The following is a 15,627-nucleotide window of genomic DNA, read 5'->3' as shown; positions in this document are numbered from 1 at the left end:
AATTTTAACCCAAATCGATCCCACTTATTTTCTGTGGATCCCAGTGTAGAACTGCAATAGCAACAAGAACACCTCATACCCAACAGATTTCACAGGAATCACCTGAGAATTCCCACCTCTCAGTGAAGAAGACAGCGATGCCGAGTTCATCCTTGAACCGGCCGGATCAAGCCCTGCCTAAGCTGACCTTGCATCAGGAAAACTCTTAGTTCTACCAAAATCAAATGCTATTAGTTCTACATGATCTTCGCCAACAGACTAATTAAATGTAAACAAATTACTGTTGCAGCAGAAATGCCTCTGGTTTCATTAGAATCAAGGGCATATGAGTTCCTGATCCTTCCTTCATAAAAGAGTTTGAGATATTATCTCAAGCTTTCCCTTGAAAACCAAAAGAAGACAAGATCCGGTCATCTTTATCATTTAAACCCATAACTGGTAAGCCTACAGGTAGATGCTCCGGTATTTTGAGAACATCGAGTGAAGGAGCTTCAATCTGAAGGAGATTTGTTGACCCACTATTCTCATCTTTCCCTCAAGCTGTTAGCATACCCTTGACCACATGTCCAAGAGTACTAAAAGGGTGAGTCAATTTCTTATTCACATTTCCAAGAGGCTCTTCAAGGATTCCTCTAAGCTCGTGAGGGATGATGTCAGGGGAAAGTTTGGCGGTGGAGGCAGAATTTCAGGCGCTTTGGTGCTTGAATGAAAACTAACTTTGGTTTGGTCCAGTTGAACCCATATGGTTCGTTTTGTTTGAAGTAAAAACAGTTTATTGTCACTGAAGTTAGTGTTTAATGCACATGTAAATAATAAACAGTATAGATTTAATCTAACTCTTAACTTTAAATCTTGGATGTTCACTGCTTGGAACAGTGCCACGTAAGCATTGCTCCCAAGCAAAATCCTCCTACTACTCCTCCATTTCACGGTAAATCGGTAATTCGGAGGCCGTGGTGCAAGTGCTTCACCTCAGCGAGGGCATCTTCGTAATTGCAAATGCAGATACGGCCATGCGGGTAATCTATCAGCTAGATGAGAAGGCGGTTGGTGATTGTTTGGGATTCGAGGGGTTTAGAAAAGGCTGCTGCTGTGCTGGAAGAAGAGAACGCAGCAGTTCCTCCTGAGGGATTGAGAGGCAGCGGTAGGTAGAGAACCAGAGAGAAGGAGGGAGAGAGTGGAGCGTATGGCATCGTTGTGTCTTTCGGTGCCTATTGCTTCAAATTCGAGAGCAGTTTCTTCATCGGGGAAATCGATGTCGTCGGTGAATTGTTGCGTCGTCTCGCCGATGCTAGGTGGACGCAGTCTTGTTTCTATGCCATTGTTGGTGTCTAAAAGGAGAGTTATGAGCTCTAATAGGAACCAGGTTGTATGCATGGCTCCCGAAGAAGAGAAGATGACCCGCCGTTCCCCTCTCGATTTCCCCATCGTGAGTTATCCCCCTAGTTCTCCTGTTTGTTGCTCATTGTTGTTTAAGGTTTAGTTTTTTTTTTTTTTTTTTTTTCTTCCTTTCTGTTTTGATCAATTCAGCGGATATAAGTGAACGAATATATATTCGGTTGCCCCATGAAGTTGCTAAGAATTTTAATGTGGTTGACTAAATGTTGCGGTAGCATAAGTTTCATTTTAACGCTGCAGACAGTGTAGTTGATTTATGTCATTTGGATCCAAATAGGACAGTAAAGCAGTAACTCGAGCTTAATTCTTCCCTTTTTACCTTGATTGTATGCTCTCTGCTCGAAATCAAGATAAAACCCTATGTATTGAATGCTCATTAAGACTAATGAGACCACAAAAAATTAGGAAGTGCTGTGGGGGAAATTCGTCCTAACAAAAAAGCAAAAACAAAATATTTGCGTGCTGCTGCGTGGTTTGGCACCACGGGGCAATCTCATGGAATTAGTTTACTAATTAGGGAGAAATTACAATGTTCACACTTCACTTGTGGACCCACTCAACACAAGAATTCTTACTCGACAGTATTATCCTTACCACTCTACCCACAATGATAAAAACAAAAATACCAGAAGATGATATACTAAGGAATTCCTTCTACTGATAACGCACCCCACTTAGAAAATACACTCAATATAGAACCCATTCTCTAACACCCACTCCTTTACAGTCAAATATATTGAGTGTTTTGTAATGTTTTGAAGGCAAAACTCAACCTCTATTTATAGGTGAAGGAAGTGAGGTTTTACACTTTTTTATACAAGATGAATAGTGTTTCTAATTAATGTTATCCATTTCCTTGGTTCCCCTCTCCTGCTTCACCTATGAATAGAGATTGAGTTTTGCCTTCAAAGCATCACAAAACACTATGTAATTTGAGTGTAAGGGTGTGAAGGGTGTCAGAGGAGGGGTTCTCTATTGAGTGCATTTTCTAAGTGGGTTGGGTTATCACTAGTAGGGTTTCTTTGGCGTATTGCCTTTTGGTATTTTTCCTATCATTGTGGGTAGAGTTGTGAGGGTAATATTGTCAGAGTGAGATTCTTTTTGATTAGGTCCCACATACAGTGTGAGTGAGGTGTGTGGCATTGTAATTTTTGTTTGATTAGTGAATTGGTTCCTTGAGATTACCCTGTGGACGTTGCAACCATGTCGAACCATGTAAATATTGTCTTTGCTTTGTTGTTATTTTCGTTTTCTGTCTTCATTACTATATTAGTTTCATCCATATCGATCAGTGCAAGACAAATTTCCACGACCTAAGTGCTTTTTTTTTTTTTGTGGGGGGGGGGGGAGGGGTTAAATTCCTGGTTGCCTGCTGTCTTAGAATGAACTCTTTTTCTGTTTCTGTTTTTTCATTTTTGTGGATACAGACTGTTGGCAGTATCTAGATGCCTGTTCCACTATGAACAACCCAAAAATTAGAATTTGGCCATATGGAGATCCCTGTTCTTGTTGCACCATTTTATTAGCCCATCTTCCACTGGCTGCCAGAAATAAACCATTAAAGTACTTTCTGATATGGATTTTTTTTTTTTTGGGGGAATGAAAGCTATGGAATCTAATATTTGCATGGTTTGGATGCTTGGTTGTCCTAAGGGAAGAAAAGAAGATGGGTATTACATAGTTGTTAGAGAATGGAATTTCGTAACTGGGAGTTTGCCGGGCATCTCTCCCAATAGACAGTTTTAGAGGACTCGATACTTACCTTTGTCATTTATTAGCAAATAAATAGGGGTGGCTGTATAGTTGTTACACATACCACTCCTACTTGATTACAACCATTACTTCAATGACTCCTTCCTTATCTAAATAACTAAATCACAAAAACTGATAACTGATGCAGCCCTGGATTGAAGAGGATCAATTAGGGGCGGGAAATTTAAAATCTTAATTTGGAAGGATAGGTTTTAAAGATTAGCATTTTGGGGTATTTGGTTGGGTCATATAAAAACATGGTTATAGTGTTTGGATAGTTTTGGAGAGATTTAGAGTAATGAGGTGTATAGATGGATGGGTATAATCTTGAGATATAGGATGAAAGGTTATTGGGTTGGAGTGGAACTTGGAGAAAGCTCAGGTAATGGTATATAGGGATGATCTTGGGACCATTCTAATGGTTAGATTGGTGTAGATTTAAGTTTGAACCATGGGTTTTTTTGGCAAGTACGAAAATCAAGAAGGATGGTTATAAGTTTGGATTTTGGATGATTAGAAGAAGAGTATGATAGGTGTGGTCTATAGGGTGGATTTGTATTAGATTCTAATGGTTAGTTTGAGATGGAAATAGGTTTTAATGGCTAGCGTTTAAGGAAAACAAAAATTTATATAAAGGAAAAAAAATAAGAAGAAACTTAGGGTTGGAAAAATTTTATAGGACCGTTGTTTGACCAACTGATGTATGGTGTAGAGTGTTGTGTTGTTAAAAAAGAATCATATAGATAAACCCAGTGTAGAAGAAATGAGGATGCTAAGATGGATGAGTGACAAAACTAGGGAGGATAAGATAAGGAATGATCATATTAGAGTGGGTTTGGGAGTTGCTCCCATAAGTGATAAGCTTCGAGAAAGTCGTTTGAGGTAGCATGGCCATGTTCAACGGAACCTATAAATGCCCCTGTACAAAGAAGTGATATAATCCAGATTGAAGGGACTAGAAGAGCTACAGGCAGACCTAAGATAACCTTAAGAGAAGTGGTGAGAACTGGTTGGAAGGCAAAGAATCCATGTAGCTGACCCCATTTAGTTGGGACAAGGCTTATTGTTGTTGTTGTTAGGGTTGGGAAAATTAGATGCATAGAAGATTAAATAAAGAAGAATTGGGTTTGGAATAATTCAACTAGACTACTTTTATGGAAGGAAGCTCAAAGCATCAGCATTTTTCATGATTAGATTCTCCTACACCCACTTGACATACATGTGAAACCCTATCCCTAGTTTTGTCTTAACCAAATTTACCAATTCCATATTCTGGTTACTGGCTTCTGTGGATTCCTTCCAGTCTAGAACTACGTCAATAAAGCTTTGGTTTCAAGTTTCAACCACTTCAGTATTTAGTTTCTGCTATCTCATCTGAAATACATTGGTATGTGTTCATTGGGTGGATCCAGGACATCTCTGGCCCAATGTCATTGCTTTTTGAATGTGTCATTGCCTTCTGGGTTATTAAAGTTAGATGAGAGTATCACCATATCATAGTGATGATTCATTAATGCAAGGAGGTTTATCTGACTTTAGTTGTTGACATTATCTGGAACTTCTAGGGAGGTGGGGGTGGGGGAGAAGTATTAGACGGCTGGTTTGAGGAACCACAATCTAGTCCCATTTAAACCAAAGTATGATATATTATGGTTATGAATTGCTATATATGGGAAAACATGGAAGGCTCCTAAGAACTGTAAGTGAATGTTGGGAGGAATAAGATGGAAGTAAGAAACAACAATTTATTTGAGGATCAAACATGGATAATTTACTGTAGATATAGGGTTATCACTTACTGCAGTAGAAATAGAGTTTATCAGAAAGGTGTTGGTTAGATGATGATGACAAGGGAGAATCAGAAGGAAAAGATAGACAGGAAAGAATATCATCTTTGCTTCACATCATCTTGAATTTATTCCCCTTTGCGTTGCACCACCTTGGTTTACTACTCTTTGCTTTACACCATCTTGGATTCATCCCGAGAATTGTATATTCTTCCTACCCTGAAAAGGAAAGAGAAAAGAAAAAAACAACTTATTTGTACTCTTAACTTAATTTGGACAATTCTCAAAGAGCTGACGGGCAAATTCCTAGGCAGTTCATTCATTGAGCCGTCTCTAATCCCCCCCCTTTTTTTTCTCTTCTCATTTCAAATCTATTTTGATTCCTGGCTTGGATAGGCTTTCATACTTTCATTTGTTCTTCTCAATTTCTTATGTTTCCTCTCCATATACAGTATATTTAAACCCAAAATGGAACCAAGGTAGGAAAATAACTCCGTAATAATTACTTTTGCAGCATCAATACTCTCGGTCGTTACTTCTCCAACAATAAACCCTTTAGAACATTAGTGAATAACATTTCTGGCCCAAAATAAAAATGCAATGTAGTTGGGGGGGGGGGGGAAAGAAGGTACACATTGAAGATGGGTTGGTTGGATTTGAAAAATCTGTGTGTCAACAAAGTTATCAGTTAATGGTTGATGGGCCTGTTGAATGTTTTCTGGTGTTGAAAGAGGCCTTTAACAATTGGCCCATAATGTTAGTTATTCAGCAGATGTGCTATGCTCTGGACTGCATAAGTTGAGGAAGAACCTTGCGTAAGTTCTTCATCCCTTCCCATTTATCATTTGTAGGAGACCGTGCCTTGGCTCAAGGGTTGGTGGACCACAATTGTAGCCAGGTTTTGACATGTTGGACCAAGTCACCGTGTTGGTGGCTGGCGACACCACCGACACGGCAACATATCGCCGCATATCCTATCAATTAATGAAAACGAGTTAAAAACTTAAAATATTTGAAATATCACTCTTTACGAATTTGATGGGACATCTTTACTCAACATTTTCTACCCATTAAATATTTAAAAATAAAAAACTGATAGTCACACGTGAACACAACAAACAAAATGCCCTTTATCTTGGTTTTCTCTCTCTCTCTCTCTCTCTCTCTCTCTCTCTCTCTCGTTCTTGGTTTGCCGGTGGTGATGAAGGTTCTCGGGTTTTCTTTATCTCTCTCTCTCTCTCGTTCTTTGTTTGCCGGTGGTGATGAAGGTTCTTGGGTTTTCTTTATCTCTCTCTCGTTCTTTGTTTGTCGATGGTGATGGAAGGTTTTCGGTCGACTTCGCAGAACATCGGAGCTAGGTTTCTCTGCAATCGCTGAGGCCACCAATGGTCTGAATACCATTCTCCCAGAGATTCCGATGGTCTCGGCACCCACACAGCCTCCATCGCCGCCGGCAAGTACATCTCCCTGCCTCCACTCTGGGATACCGGATACACAAGTGGCATCGCCGCTGGAATGGCCCCTAAGGCTCGCCCACCATCTCTGTTGGTCTGTTTTTGTCTCAGCTTCCGCCGGAGTCGATGAAACTTCGACGGAATGTCGCCCAATTGGCGATATATGCCGATAAGTCGGCGACTTAATGTAAAATCGGTGTCGTTGGGGGGTTTCGTGTCGCCCCCCAGCAACATGGCGAAAAATCGCCCTGTGTCGGCGATAAATCAACGACACAAGGTACCATGATTGTAGCCCCGAGGTCAAGTCATCGAAACAACCTCTCAGCAAAAATTGGTGGGAGTAAGACTACGTAGGAAACCCCCCCCCCCCCCCCACTTTGCTTGTGCGGAAGCCTTTGGCACGGGGTCGCCCCCTATAGAAGAAACAACTAAAAACAGATTCAAAACTGAATAAAAAACCAGAATATGATTGCTGCTATCTATTGAGATGAAAGTAGTCTTTAAATAGACTTACAATGACTAATAACTGAAAATAAAAGACGTGGGCATTCAAAACAGAAAACTAAGCTAGAAAATAGTTAAGCAACTGAATTTGAGAGAAAAATAGGAATGTTAACGTGAGAGTTTTCTTCCAATGGCACTCTTCCAACAAACCTATTTACAAGGGCTTCAACAACTTCAAACGGCTCTACTTGACTAGGTTAGTATCCTATTTTGTTGGAGCACTTCTCAACACTCCCCCTTGCTCCAAAATCACACACACCCAACAAAGACCTCAGATATTCGTGTTTATTTCTCGACAAAGGTTTTGTCAAAATATCATCTGCTTGTTCTTCAGTGTTGCAATACTTAAGAACTATCTTTCCTTCAGCAACAAGTTCTCTAATAAAATGCACCCTTATATCCACATGCTTAGTTCTACCATGATACACAGGATTTTTTGACATGACTATTGTTGATTGATTGTCACAATAATTTTTTGTTGCCTCGTTTTGCTTCTGACCAAGCTCTTCTAGCACTCTTCTCAACCAAACACCTTGACACGCTGCTTCAGTTGTTGCCATATATTCTGCCTCTGATGAGGATAATGCAATAGTTGCTTGTTTCTTTGAGCTCCATGAGAATACTCCTGAACCAAGCTGAAAACGTGACCTGAGGTGCTTCTTCTATCTTCTAAGCAACCAGCCCAGTCACTATCTGTATATCCAACCAGCTCACATTGCTTCAAGTGTTCTTACCAAAGTCCAAATTCAAGTGTACCTGCCACATAACGTAGAATACATTTTGCAACTCCAAAATGATGCTTTGAAGGAGAATGCATGAACTTGGAAATTAAACTCATTGAATAGGAAATATCAGGTCTAGTGTGAGTTAAATAAATTAATCCACCTACTAGACTCCTGAAGTGATGTTCATTTGCTGGTCTTGTGCCATCTTCTAGTTGCAATTTCTCATTCATATTCATTGGCATGTATGCTTCCTTACATCCCAACATATGGAACCTCTTCAACAAATTCGTAGCATACTTCTTTTGTGAGATGAAGATGCCCCCCCTTTCACCTGCTTCACTTCTATTCCAAGAAAATAATGCAACGATCCTAAATCCGACATTTCAAACTCATTCTTCATACTTGCTCTAAACTTATCAACCAAAATTGATAATGAGCTTATATATATCATATCATCTACATAGATGCTAACAAATAGAGCATCATTACCTTCCCTTTTGATGTACAATGTGGGTTCGCTTTTGCTCCTTTCAAAACCATTCTTGATGAAGTAGGAGTCTATCTTTCCATACCAAGCTCTTGGGGCTTGTTTTAATCCATAAAGTGCCTTCTTTAACTTGTATACCTTCATTTCTTCATTTTGAATTTCAAATCCTGTAGGTTGTGTTACATAGACCTCCTCCTCTAAGTCACCATTAAGAAAGGCTGATTTAACATCAAATTGATAAACTAACCAACCCAATTGTGCAGCAAGGGCTAAGAGAGTTTTTACAGTTTCAAAGGGAGCAACTGGTGAGAATGTATCTCCGTAGTCCATGCCTTGCTGTTGAGAATACCCCTTTGCCACCAGTTGAGCTTTGTGTTTTGAATGCTTCCATTTGCATTGTACTTGGTTCTGAACACCCACTTCAAGCCAATTGCTTTCTTATTTTTAGGCAATTCAACTAGCTCCCATGTGTCATTTTTTCTAATTGCATTTAATTCTTCCTCCATAGCTTGCTTCCATTCTGCTTTTCTGATTGCTTCTTCAAAGGAATTCGGTTCTGCTACATACAACGCTTGTGTAGATGCAGAGATGTCCTACAAGGATTTGTAGCCTCGTGGTCCTTCTTCGTTAGTTGAGCTTGATGGCTCTGAAGGTGATTTGCTTGTTGAAGGCGTAGTGGGTGGTGTTGAGACATTCGAACTACCAAGTGACGGAATTTGTGGTTGACTATCAACTTGGTCTTGCTCCTCATCTACTGTGTTGTCATGTTCTTCCAACATGGTTGTTTCTTGAAGGCGAATCATTCCTTTAGTGTCTTCATACCACGTCCAACGACCTTCTTCATTAAATATGACATTTCTATTGATGATGATCTTCCCACTCTCAGGATTGAATAGATACTATAACCAACAAATACACACTTTATGGCTTTGTCATCAAGTTTGCTACGAATCTGAGAGTTGATTAAAGTATAAGCAACACTTCCAAAAATCTTTAAGTGGCTTACCTGGTCTTCTACCTGTCCATAATTCATAAGGAGTTTGATTTGGAACACTTCTTGTTGGAAGAACAAGACAACACAGTAGATGAAGAGCAAGACCAAGTTGATAGTCAACCACAAACTCCGTCACTTGGTAGTTCGAATGTCTCAACACCACCCACTACGCCTTCAACAAGCAAATCACCTTTAGAGTCATCAAGCTCAATTGACGAAGAAGGACCACGAGGCTACAAGATCCTTGCTGGCATTAATGCATCTACACAAGCGTTTTATGTAGCATAACCGAATTCCTTTGAAGAAGCAATCAGAAAAGCAAAATGGAAGCAAGCTATGGAGGAAGAATTAAATGCAATTAGAAAGAATGACACATGGGAGCTAGTTGAATTGCCTGAAAATAAGAAAGCAATTGGCTTGAAGTGGGTGTTCAGAACCAAGTACAATGTAGATGGAAGCATTCAAAAGCACAAAGTGCGATTGGTGGCAAAGGGGTATTCTCAACAGCAAGGCATAGACTACGAAGATACATTCTCACCGGTTGCTCGCTTTGAAACTGTAAGAACTCTCTTAGCCCTTGCTGCACAATTGGGTTGGTTAGTTTATCAAACTAAATTTGATGTTAAATCAGCCTTTCTTAATGGTGAGTTAGAGGAGGAGGTCTATGTAACACAACCTATAGTATTTGAAATTCAAAATAAAGGAATGAAGGTATACAAGTTAAAGAAGGCACTTTATGGATTAAAACAAGCCCCAAGAGCTTTGAAAGGAGCAAAAGTGAACCCGCATTGTACATCAAAAGGGAAGGTAATGATGCTCTATTTGTTAGCTTCTATGTAGACGATATGATATATATGAGCTCATTATCAGTTTTGGTCGATAAGTTTAGAGCAAGTATGAAGAATGAGTTTGAAATGTCAGATTTAGGATTGTTGCATTATTTTCTTGGAATAGAAGTGAAGCAGGTGAAAGGGGGCATCTTCATCTCACAAAAGAAGTATGCTACGGATTTGTTGAAGAGGTTCCATATGTTGGGATGTAAGGAAGCATACACGCCAACGAATATGAATGAGAAATTCCAACTAGAAGATGGCACAGGACCAACAAATGAACATCACTTCAGGAGTCTAGTAGGTGGATTAGTTTATTTAACTCACACTAGACCTGATATTTCCTATTCATTGAGTTTAATTTCCAGGTTCATGCATTCTCCTTCAAAGCATCATTTTGGAGCTGCAAAACGTATTCTACATTATGTGGCAGGTACACTTGATTTTGGACTTTGGTATGAACACTTGAAGCAATGTGAGCTGGTTGGATATACAGATAGGGACTGGGCTGGTTGCTTAGAAGATAGAAGAAGCACCTCAGGTCACGTTTTCAGCCTTGGTTCAGGAGTAGTCTGATGGAGCTCAAAGAAACAAGCAACTGTTGCATTATCCTCATCAAAGGCAGAATATATGGCAGCAATTGCAGCAGTGTGTCAAGGTGTTTGGTTGAGAAGAGTGCTAGAAGAGCTTGGTCAGAAGCAAAACGAGGCAACAAAAATCAATTGTGACAATCAATCAGCAATAGCCATGTCAAAAAATCCCATGTATCATGGTAGAACTAAGCATGTGGATATAAGGGTGCATTTTATTAGAGAACTTGTTGCTGAAGGAAAGATAGTTCTTAAGTATTGCAACACTGAAGAACAAGCAGCTGATATTTTGACAAAACCTTTGCCAAGAAATAAACACGAATATCTGAGGTCTTTGTTGGGTGTGTGTGATTTTGGAGCAAGGGGAAGTGTTGAGAAGTGCTCCAACAAAATAGGATACTAACATGGTCAAGTAGAGCCGTTTGAAGTTGTTGAAGCCCTTGCAAATAGGTTTGTTGGAAGAGTGCCGTTGGAAGAAAACTCTCACATTAACATTCCTATTTTTCTCTCAAATTCAGTTGCTTACCTATTTTCTAGCTTAGTTTTTATTTTCAGTTATTAGTCATTGTAAGTCTATTTAAAGACTACTTTCAACTCGATAGATAGCGGCAATCGTATTCTGGTTTTTGATTCAGTTTTGAATCTGTTTTTAATTGTTTCTTCTATTTCAATATTCGCCCTTTATTTTCATTGATGCTGGTTTTGAAGGGGTCAACACCAGACACTGGTTTTGAAGAAGTGAACACCAGAAGGGTTTTTAAGATTAGTGTTTAGCTTATTTTGGGCAAGCATTCAACCTGAGATTAAAAGCCCGAATGCTTTGAAGAAATAGACCAAAGAAGGTGCTCAATATTCATAATGTAAGTTCTCACCCAGATATCTGGGAGTTCAAATTTTTAAAGGGTGGGTCAGCACCTGAGCTGATCATGATGCTATTGGTAGGTAAAATTCAAAGGACTGACGGGGTGGAACCGTTCTAAGCCTGACCCTAACATTGTTCTTCATGCAGTTTCTAGATGATCAATTGAGATGGATATTCATCCTCATACAATAACTTCTGCATATCAGTCTGATTTTAAGTTCTTTATTTCTATGATCCTGTTATTGAACCCTTCTACCTTTAAATTTCCCAATTCTAGTTCTCCCTGGGACCACTAATCTAGTCCTAAAAACATCTGCTTGGGTTTTTTACGTTTTGGTGGATGGATCTATTCTTGTGAAGTTGAAATAGCTGCAGGACTTGTACGTATTAGCAATGACTGAAGCAAAATTGCATTGGTTTCGGAGGGTTTCAAGTATGCCCAAACTGGGAATTTCCTCCATGAAGTCTGGTGTGGAAGTCATATGGCTTGTAAACTATTTTCATCATCCAGAAAAAGTAATTTGGAACTGGATATCTTTCGCTCTGCTTAGTCAGAAATTTGATCTCTTTAAAAACACTTATCTTTTTTGTTAATAGATAGATCTTGCAAAATCAGGAGTTGGTTTGACACATCACATCTACTTCCTTAGTTTGGACATCTTGAGTTATTTTTATACCCAGGACAACGTATGCACTTCTTAATTATAGTTATACGTCTTTTCCACGATAGAAAGATTAGATGGATAAAAGTTATGTTTATAAATATAATCTAGATGTAACCATGTGATTGTGACTGGCAACTAAAATCTAAGAGTAAATGATTGAAATGTTTTTGTCTATTCAATAATTAACTTGGGTACATCTGGCCATCACATATCAGTACAAAAACGGTTATTTAGAGGTAGATTCATAGTAAGTGCTCTTTGAGAGCCTTTTAGCTACTTTTTTCTTTTTTTAGTCTTTTCTTGCTTCTGAGGGAAGGTCAAATAGGTATATTTTGTAGAATAGTAATGTAGATCATGCTTCCCTGGTGGCAAATGTGTTAATAATTTGTATCTATTAAATTAGTTTTCTGTACTTTGGACTCTAACTCTCTTTCCATGTCATGCAGGAGTGGGAGAGGCCAAAGCCTGGGCGTAGACCTGATATATTCCCCCAATTCAGTCCAATGAAAACACCACTGCCACCTCCATCGCCTGCAGATCCTCCAGAAGAAGATGAGGAAGAGGAAGAAAAGAAAGAGGAAGAAGAGGAGGATCCTGAGAAAGAAGATCCTGGTAATCCAGAACAACAATAGTTAATCTGAGTGGTCAGGTTGGGATCTTCTTCACCATCACTTGGTCAATGGCATCTGCAAAGGGTAATAGTGGTGCTGAATACGAGAGGATATCATTTTTGGTGTCTCAAGGCTAAATATGTTAGAGGCTATAGGTTGCTGCTGTGTTGAGCTCAGTTTTTTCCTCTCCAAAAACGAGGTGATCAACTTGTTTGGTTGTTTTGTTCTTTAGTAGCTGTGCTTTAGAAATTAATTATGATGAATCTGAAGTATGATGAAATACATATACTTGTCAGCTACTTCATGTATTAACCGCATGGAGGTCTGCCGGCCTGGAGATTAACTCTTGTATCTGTCAGTATATTGCATTTCTGTTGGTGTAATTTTGAATATCTTCTACCCCTTCTTCAATAACTATCCTGACCATCAACTAATAATACCTTCGATCTTTTTTTTGTCGTTGAAGAATTTGCTTAAGACTCCCGAAGATCCAAATATTTCCTACACTGCTTAAAACTTTCTGGAGAAACATGGTAAGAGCCAGTTTTTCGACTTTACCTGTGATCTTTGAGTAGCTTAAGCTTAATGGTTGGATTTGATGTTTCCTTGTTCAAGCCTGGCCATTTTGATATCTGATGTGAAACACTGACACTGTCACAGACTATTATTTGATCAAAACCCTGGGGACAAAGCCTTCCCTTCCTGAGTTTATGAAATATGTTTCCTGGGATTCTCTTCTTCCAAGTGTGTCATTTGACATGAATGGTGGTAGTGTTGCAAGTATTTATAGCCATGGTGTTATCAGGACTCTCATTTCAAGTTTCTATAGCCCAAATCACCAGATGAGCAAGAACCCCTCATTATTGAGAATTCAATTTCACCGATTCTTCAAATAATAAGTTGCCTGAATGCATATTCTGGTCAATATCTCAATTCAAATTTGGCTGTAAACCATATATGAAAAAGACCAGTTGCTCAGATAAACTCTCAACTGTTTCTAGCATTGGATTGGAACTTTAGGCTGCGTTTGTTTACAAATGTGGGGTGAGAAAAAACATGTGGGCCCCGTGTATAGTGGGGTGAAAGAGAAGGAAAGGAAGGCTGCGTTTGTTTGCTGGAATAAAAGTGGGGTTGGAAAATTCTTAAAAAAAGTGTAGATTTGTTATTTTCCCCTTATATCCTAAAATTGTAGATTATTTGGTTGTTTTGGGTGGAAAAGTGAGAGACAAGCTTTCTTGAATCAAGGAAACTTGTTTGGTGATATGGCAGCCTAACTTTCCCACTTCAAGTTATTTTAAAACCCACAAATTTAGTGGGGTTTTGTGAAAAAGATTGGAAAAGTAAAAAGTGGGACCTACCACCATCACTTTTCCACAAAACCATTTCCTTTCCTTCTCCCTCACCCCACTACACATGGGGTTCATTTTTTTTTCCCATCCCACCTTTGCAAATAAACGCAGCCGAAAGGAAAGGCTGCGTTTGTTTGCAAAGGTGGGGTGGGAAAAAAAAACATGTAGGTCCCATGTGTAGTGGGGTGAGGGAGAAGGAAAGGAAAGGAAAGGGTTTTGTGGAAAAGTGATAGGAGTGGGTCCCACTTTTTACTTTTCCACAACTTTCCCACAAAGTCCCACCAAATATGTGGGGTTTTAAAATGACATGGGGTGGGAAAGTTGGGCTGCCACATCAGCAGACAAATTTCTTTGATTCAAGGAAACTTGTCTCCCACTTTCCCATCCCAAGCAACCAAACAATTTATCATTTTGGGATTTAAAGGAAAAGTAAGAAATCTACACTTTTTTCAAGAATTTTCACCCCTTTTTTCCCACCCCACGTTTATTCCAGCAAACAAACGCAGCCAAAGGGTTTGGTGGAAAAGCATTAGTGGTGGATCTCACTTTTTACTTTTTCAAAATTTTTCACAAAATTCCATCAAATTTGTGGAGTTTTAAATAGTCTTGGGGTGGGAAAGTTAAACTGCTACCTCACTAGATAAGTTTCTTTGATTCAAGAAAGCTTGTCTCTCAATTTTCTATCCCAAGCAATCAAACAATATACATTTTTAGAAAAAAATTGATTTTTTCAAGAATTTTTTCACCCCACTTTTATTCCAGCAAACACCCTTTAAGGTTTTCAGGTCTTGCATTTCCAACTGCAACGCCATCAAAATTTATGAAAATTCACATTGTTTGGTTGCCATTCATTCCCCAAAACAGATTATCACTATCGTGTAGGAGAGATGTCAGAAGCCATGGTTGGTCTGGATCAGACTGCAAGAAAGTGAAATGGGGATGGGGAAAGCCCCCTAACCTATACTTGCCAGTGACACTGTTTATAGGGTTTTTATTTTTAGTTTTTTAAGAACTTCCTTTCGCTTTGTGAGAGAGATGGGTGTAAACCACTTGCGCCCACAATTTTTACTCCACCAGATAAATGTATGAAAATTACAGTTACTTTCCTGTTGGTTCTCACAATTACACGATTTTCCTGGTTTTGTTTGTTCCAACATAAAATCTTGCATGGGAAAGTCTTGATGATGGCAAACTTTACATGGTTGCTCCTATTTGTTGACACTCATTTCTTTTCTTCTACTGAAAGCCCTGATTGAAGGAAAGAATATCTTATCATTGGATACCTCTCAGGTTGGTTCAACAGTATCTCTAAGTAAACAGGTCACAGTTCAAATTTCTTCAAGGCCGCGACTTGTCCTTATTTATAAATAACCAACAACAAAAAAATTGTCTTGTTCAACTAAAAAGGGTTGGTTATAAGAATACAAGACCTAAATTATACATATCATTTCTCAATCCTCTTGAGGTTATTTTAAGTCTATCGTTAGCTCTTCTAATTTCTTGAATTTGGATTAATCATATTTTCGATGATTAAATAAATGAAAATGATTATTTCTGTCTATCTAAATTAAAACAAAATTAAATGTATTTCAATAAAATGATGAAATTAGATGGACTGA

The 15,627-nt window shown here is 38.9% G+C and overlaps 1 protein-coding gene across 1 annotated transcript; it reads left to right on the top strand.

Annotated features, from left to right (window-relative positions):
- The first annotated feature begins 1,066 nt into the window (after positions 1–1,066).
- On the top strand, positions 1,067–13,073 carry LOC149007360 (arginine/serine-rich-like splicing factor). The gene is made up of 2 exons (XM_089165599.1): positions 1,067–1,429; positions 12,495–13,073. Exons 1-2 carry the CDS (start codon positions 1,187–1,189, stop codon positions 12,678–12,680), a joined length of 429 nt encoding a protein of 142 aa, XP_089021725.1. The 5' UTR covers positions 1,067–1,186; the 3' UTR covers positions 12,681–13,073.
- The last annotated feature ends 2,554 nt before the right edge of the window (positions 13,074–15,627 follow it).

The sequence above is a fragment of the Hakea prostrata genome, chromosome 8, assembly GCF_041222555.1.
Source record: "Hakea prostrata isolate BN-2017 chromosome 8, UWA_Hpros_2, whole genome shotgun sequence".
Lineage (NCBI taxonomy): Eukaryota > Viridiplantae > Streptophyta > Magnoliopsida > Proteales > Proteaceae > Hakea > Hakea prostrata.
The sequence above is the reverse complement of the archived record's forward strand: the minus strand, read 5'-3'. Positions and strand labels throughout refer to the sequence as shown.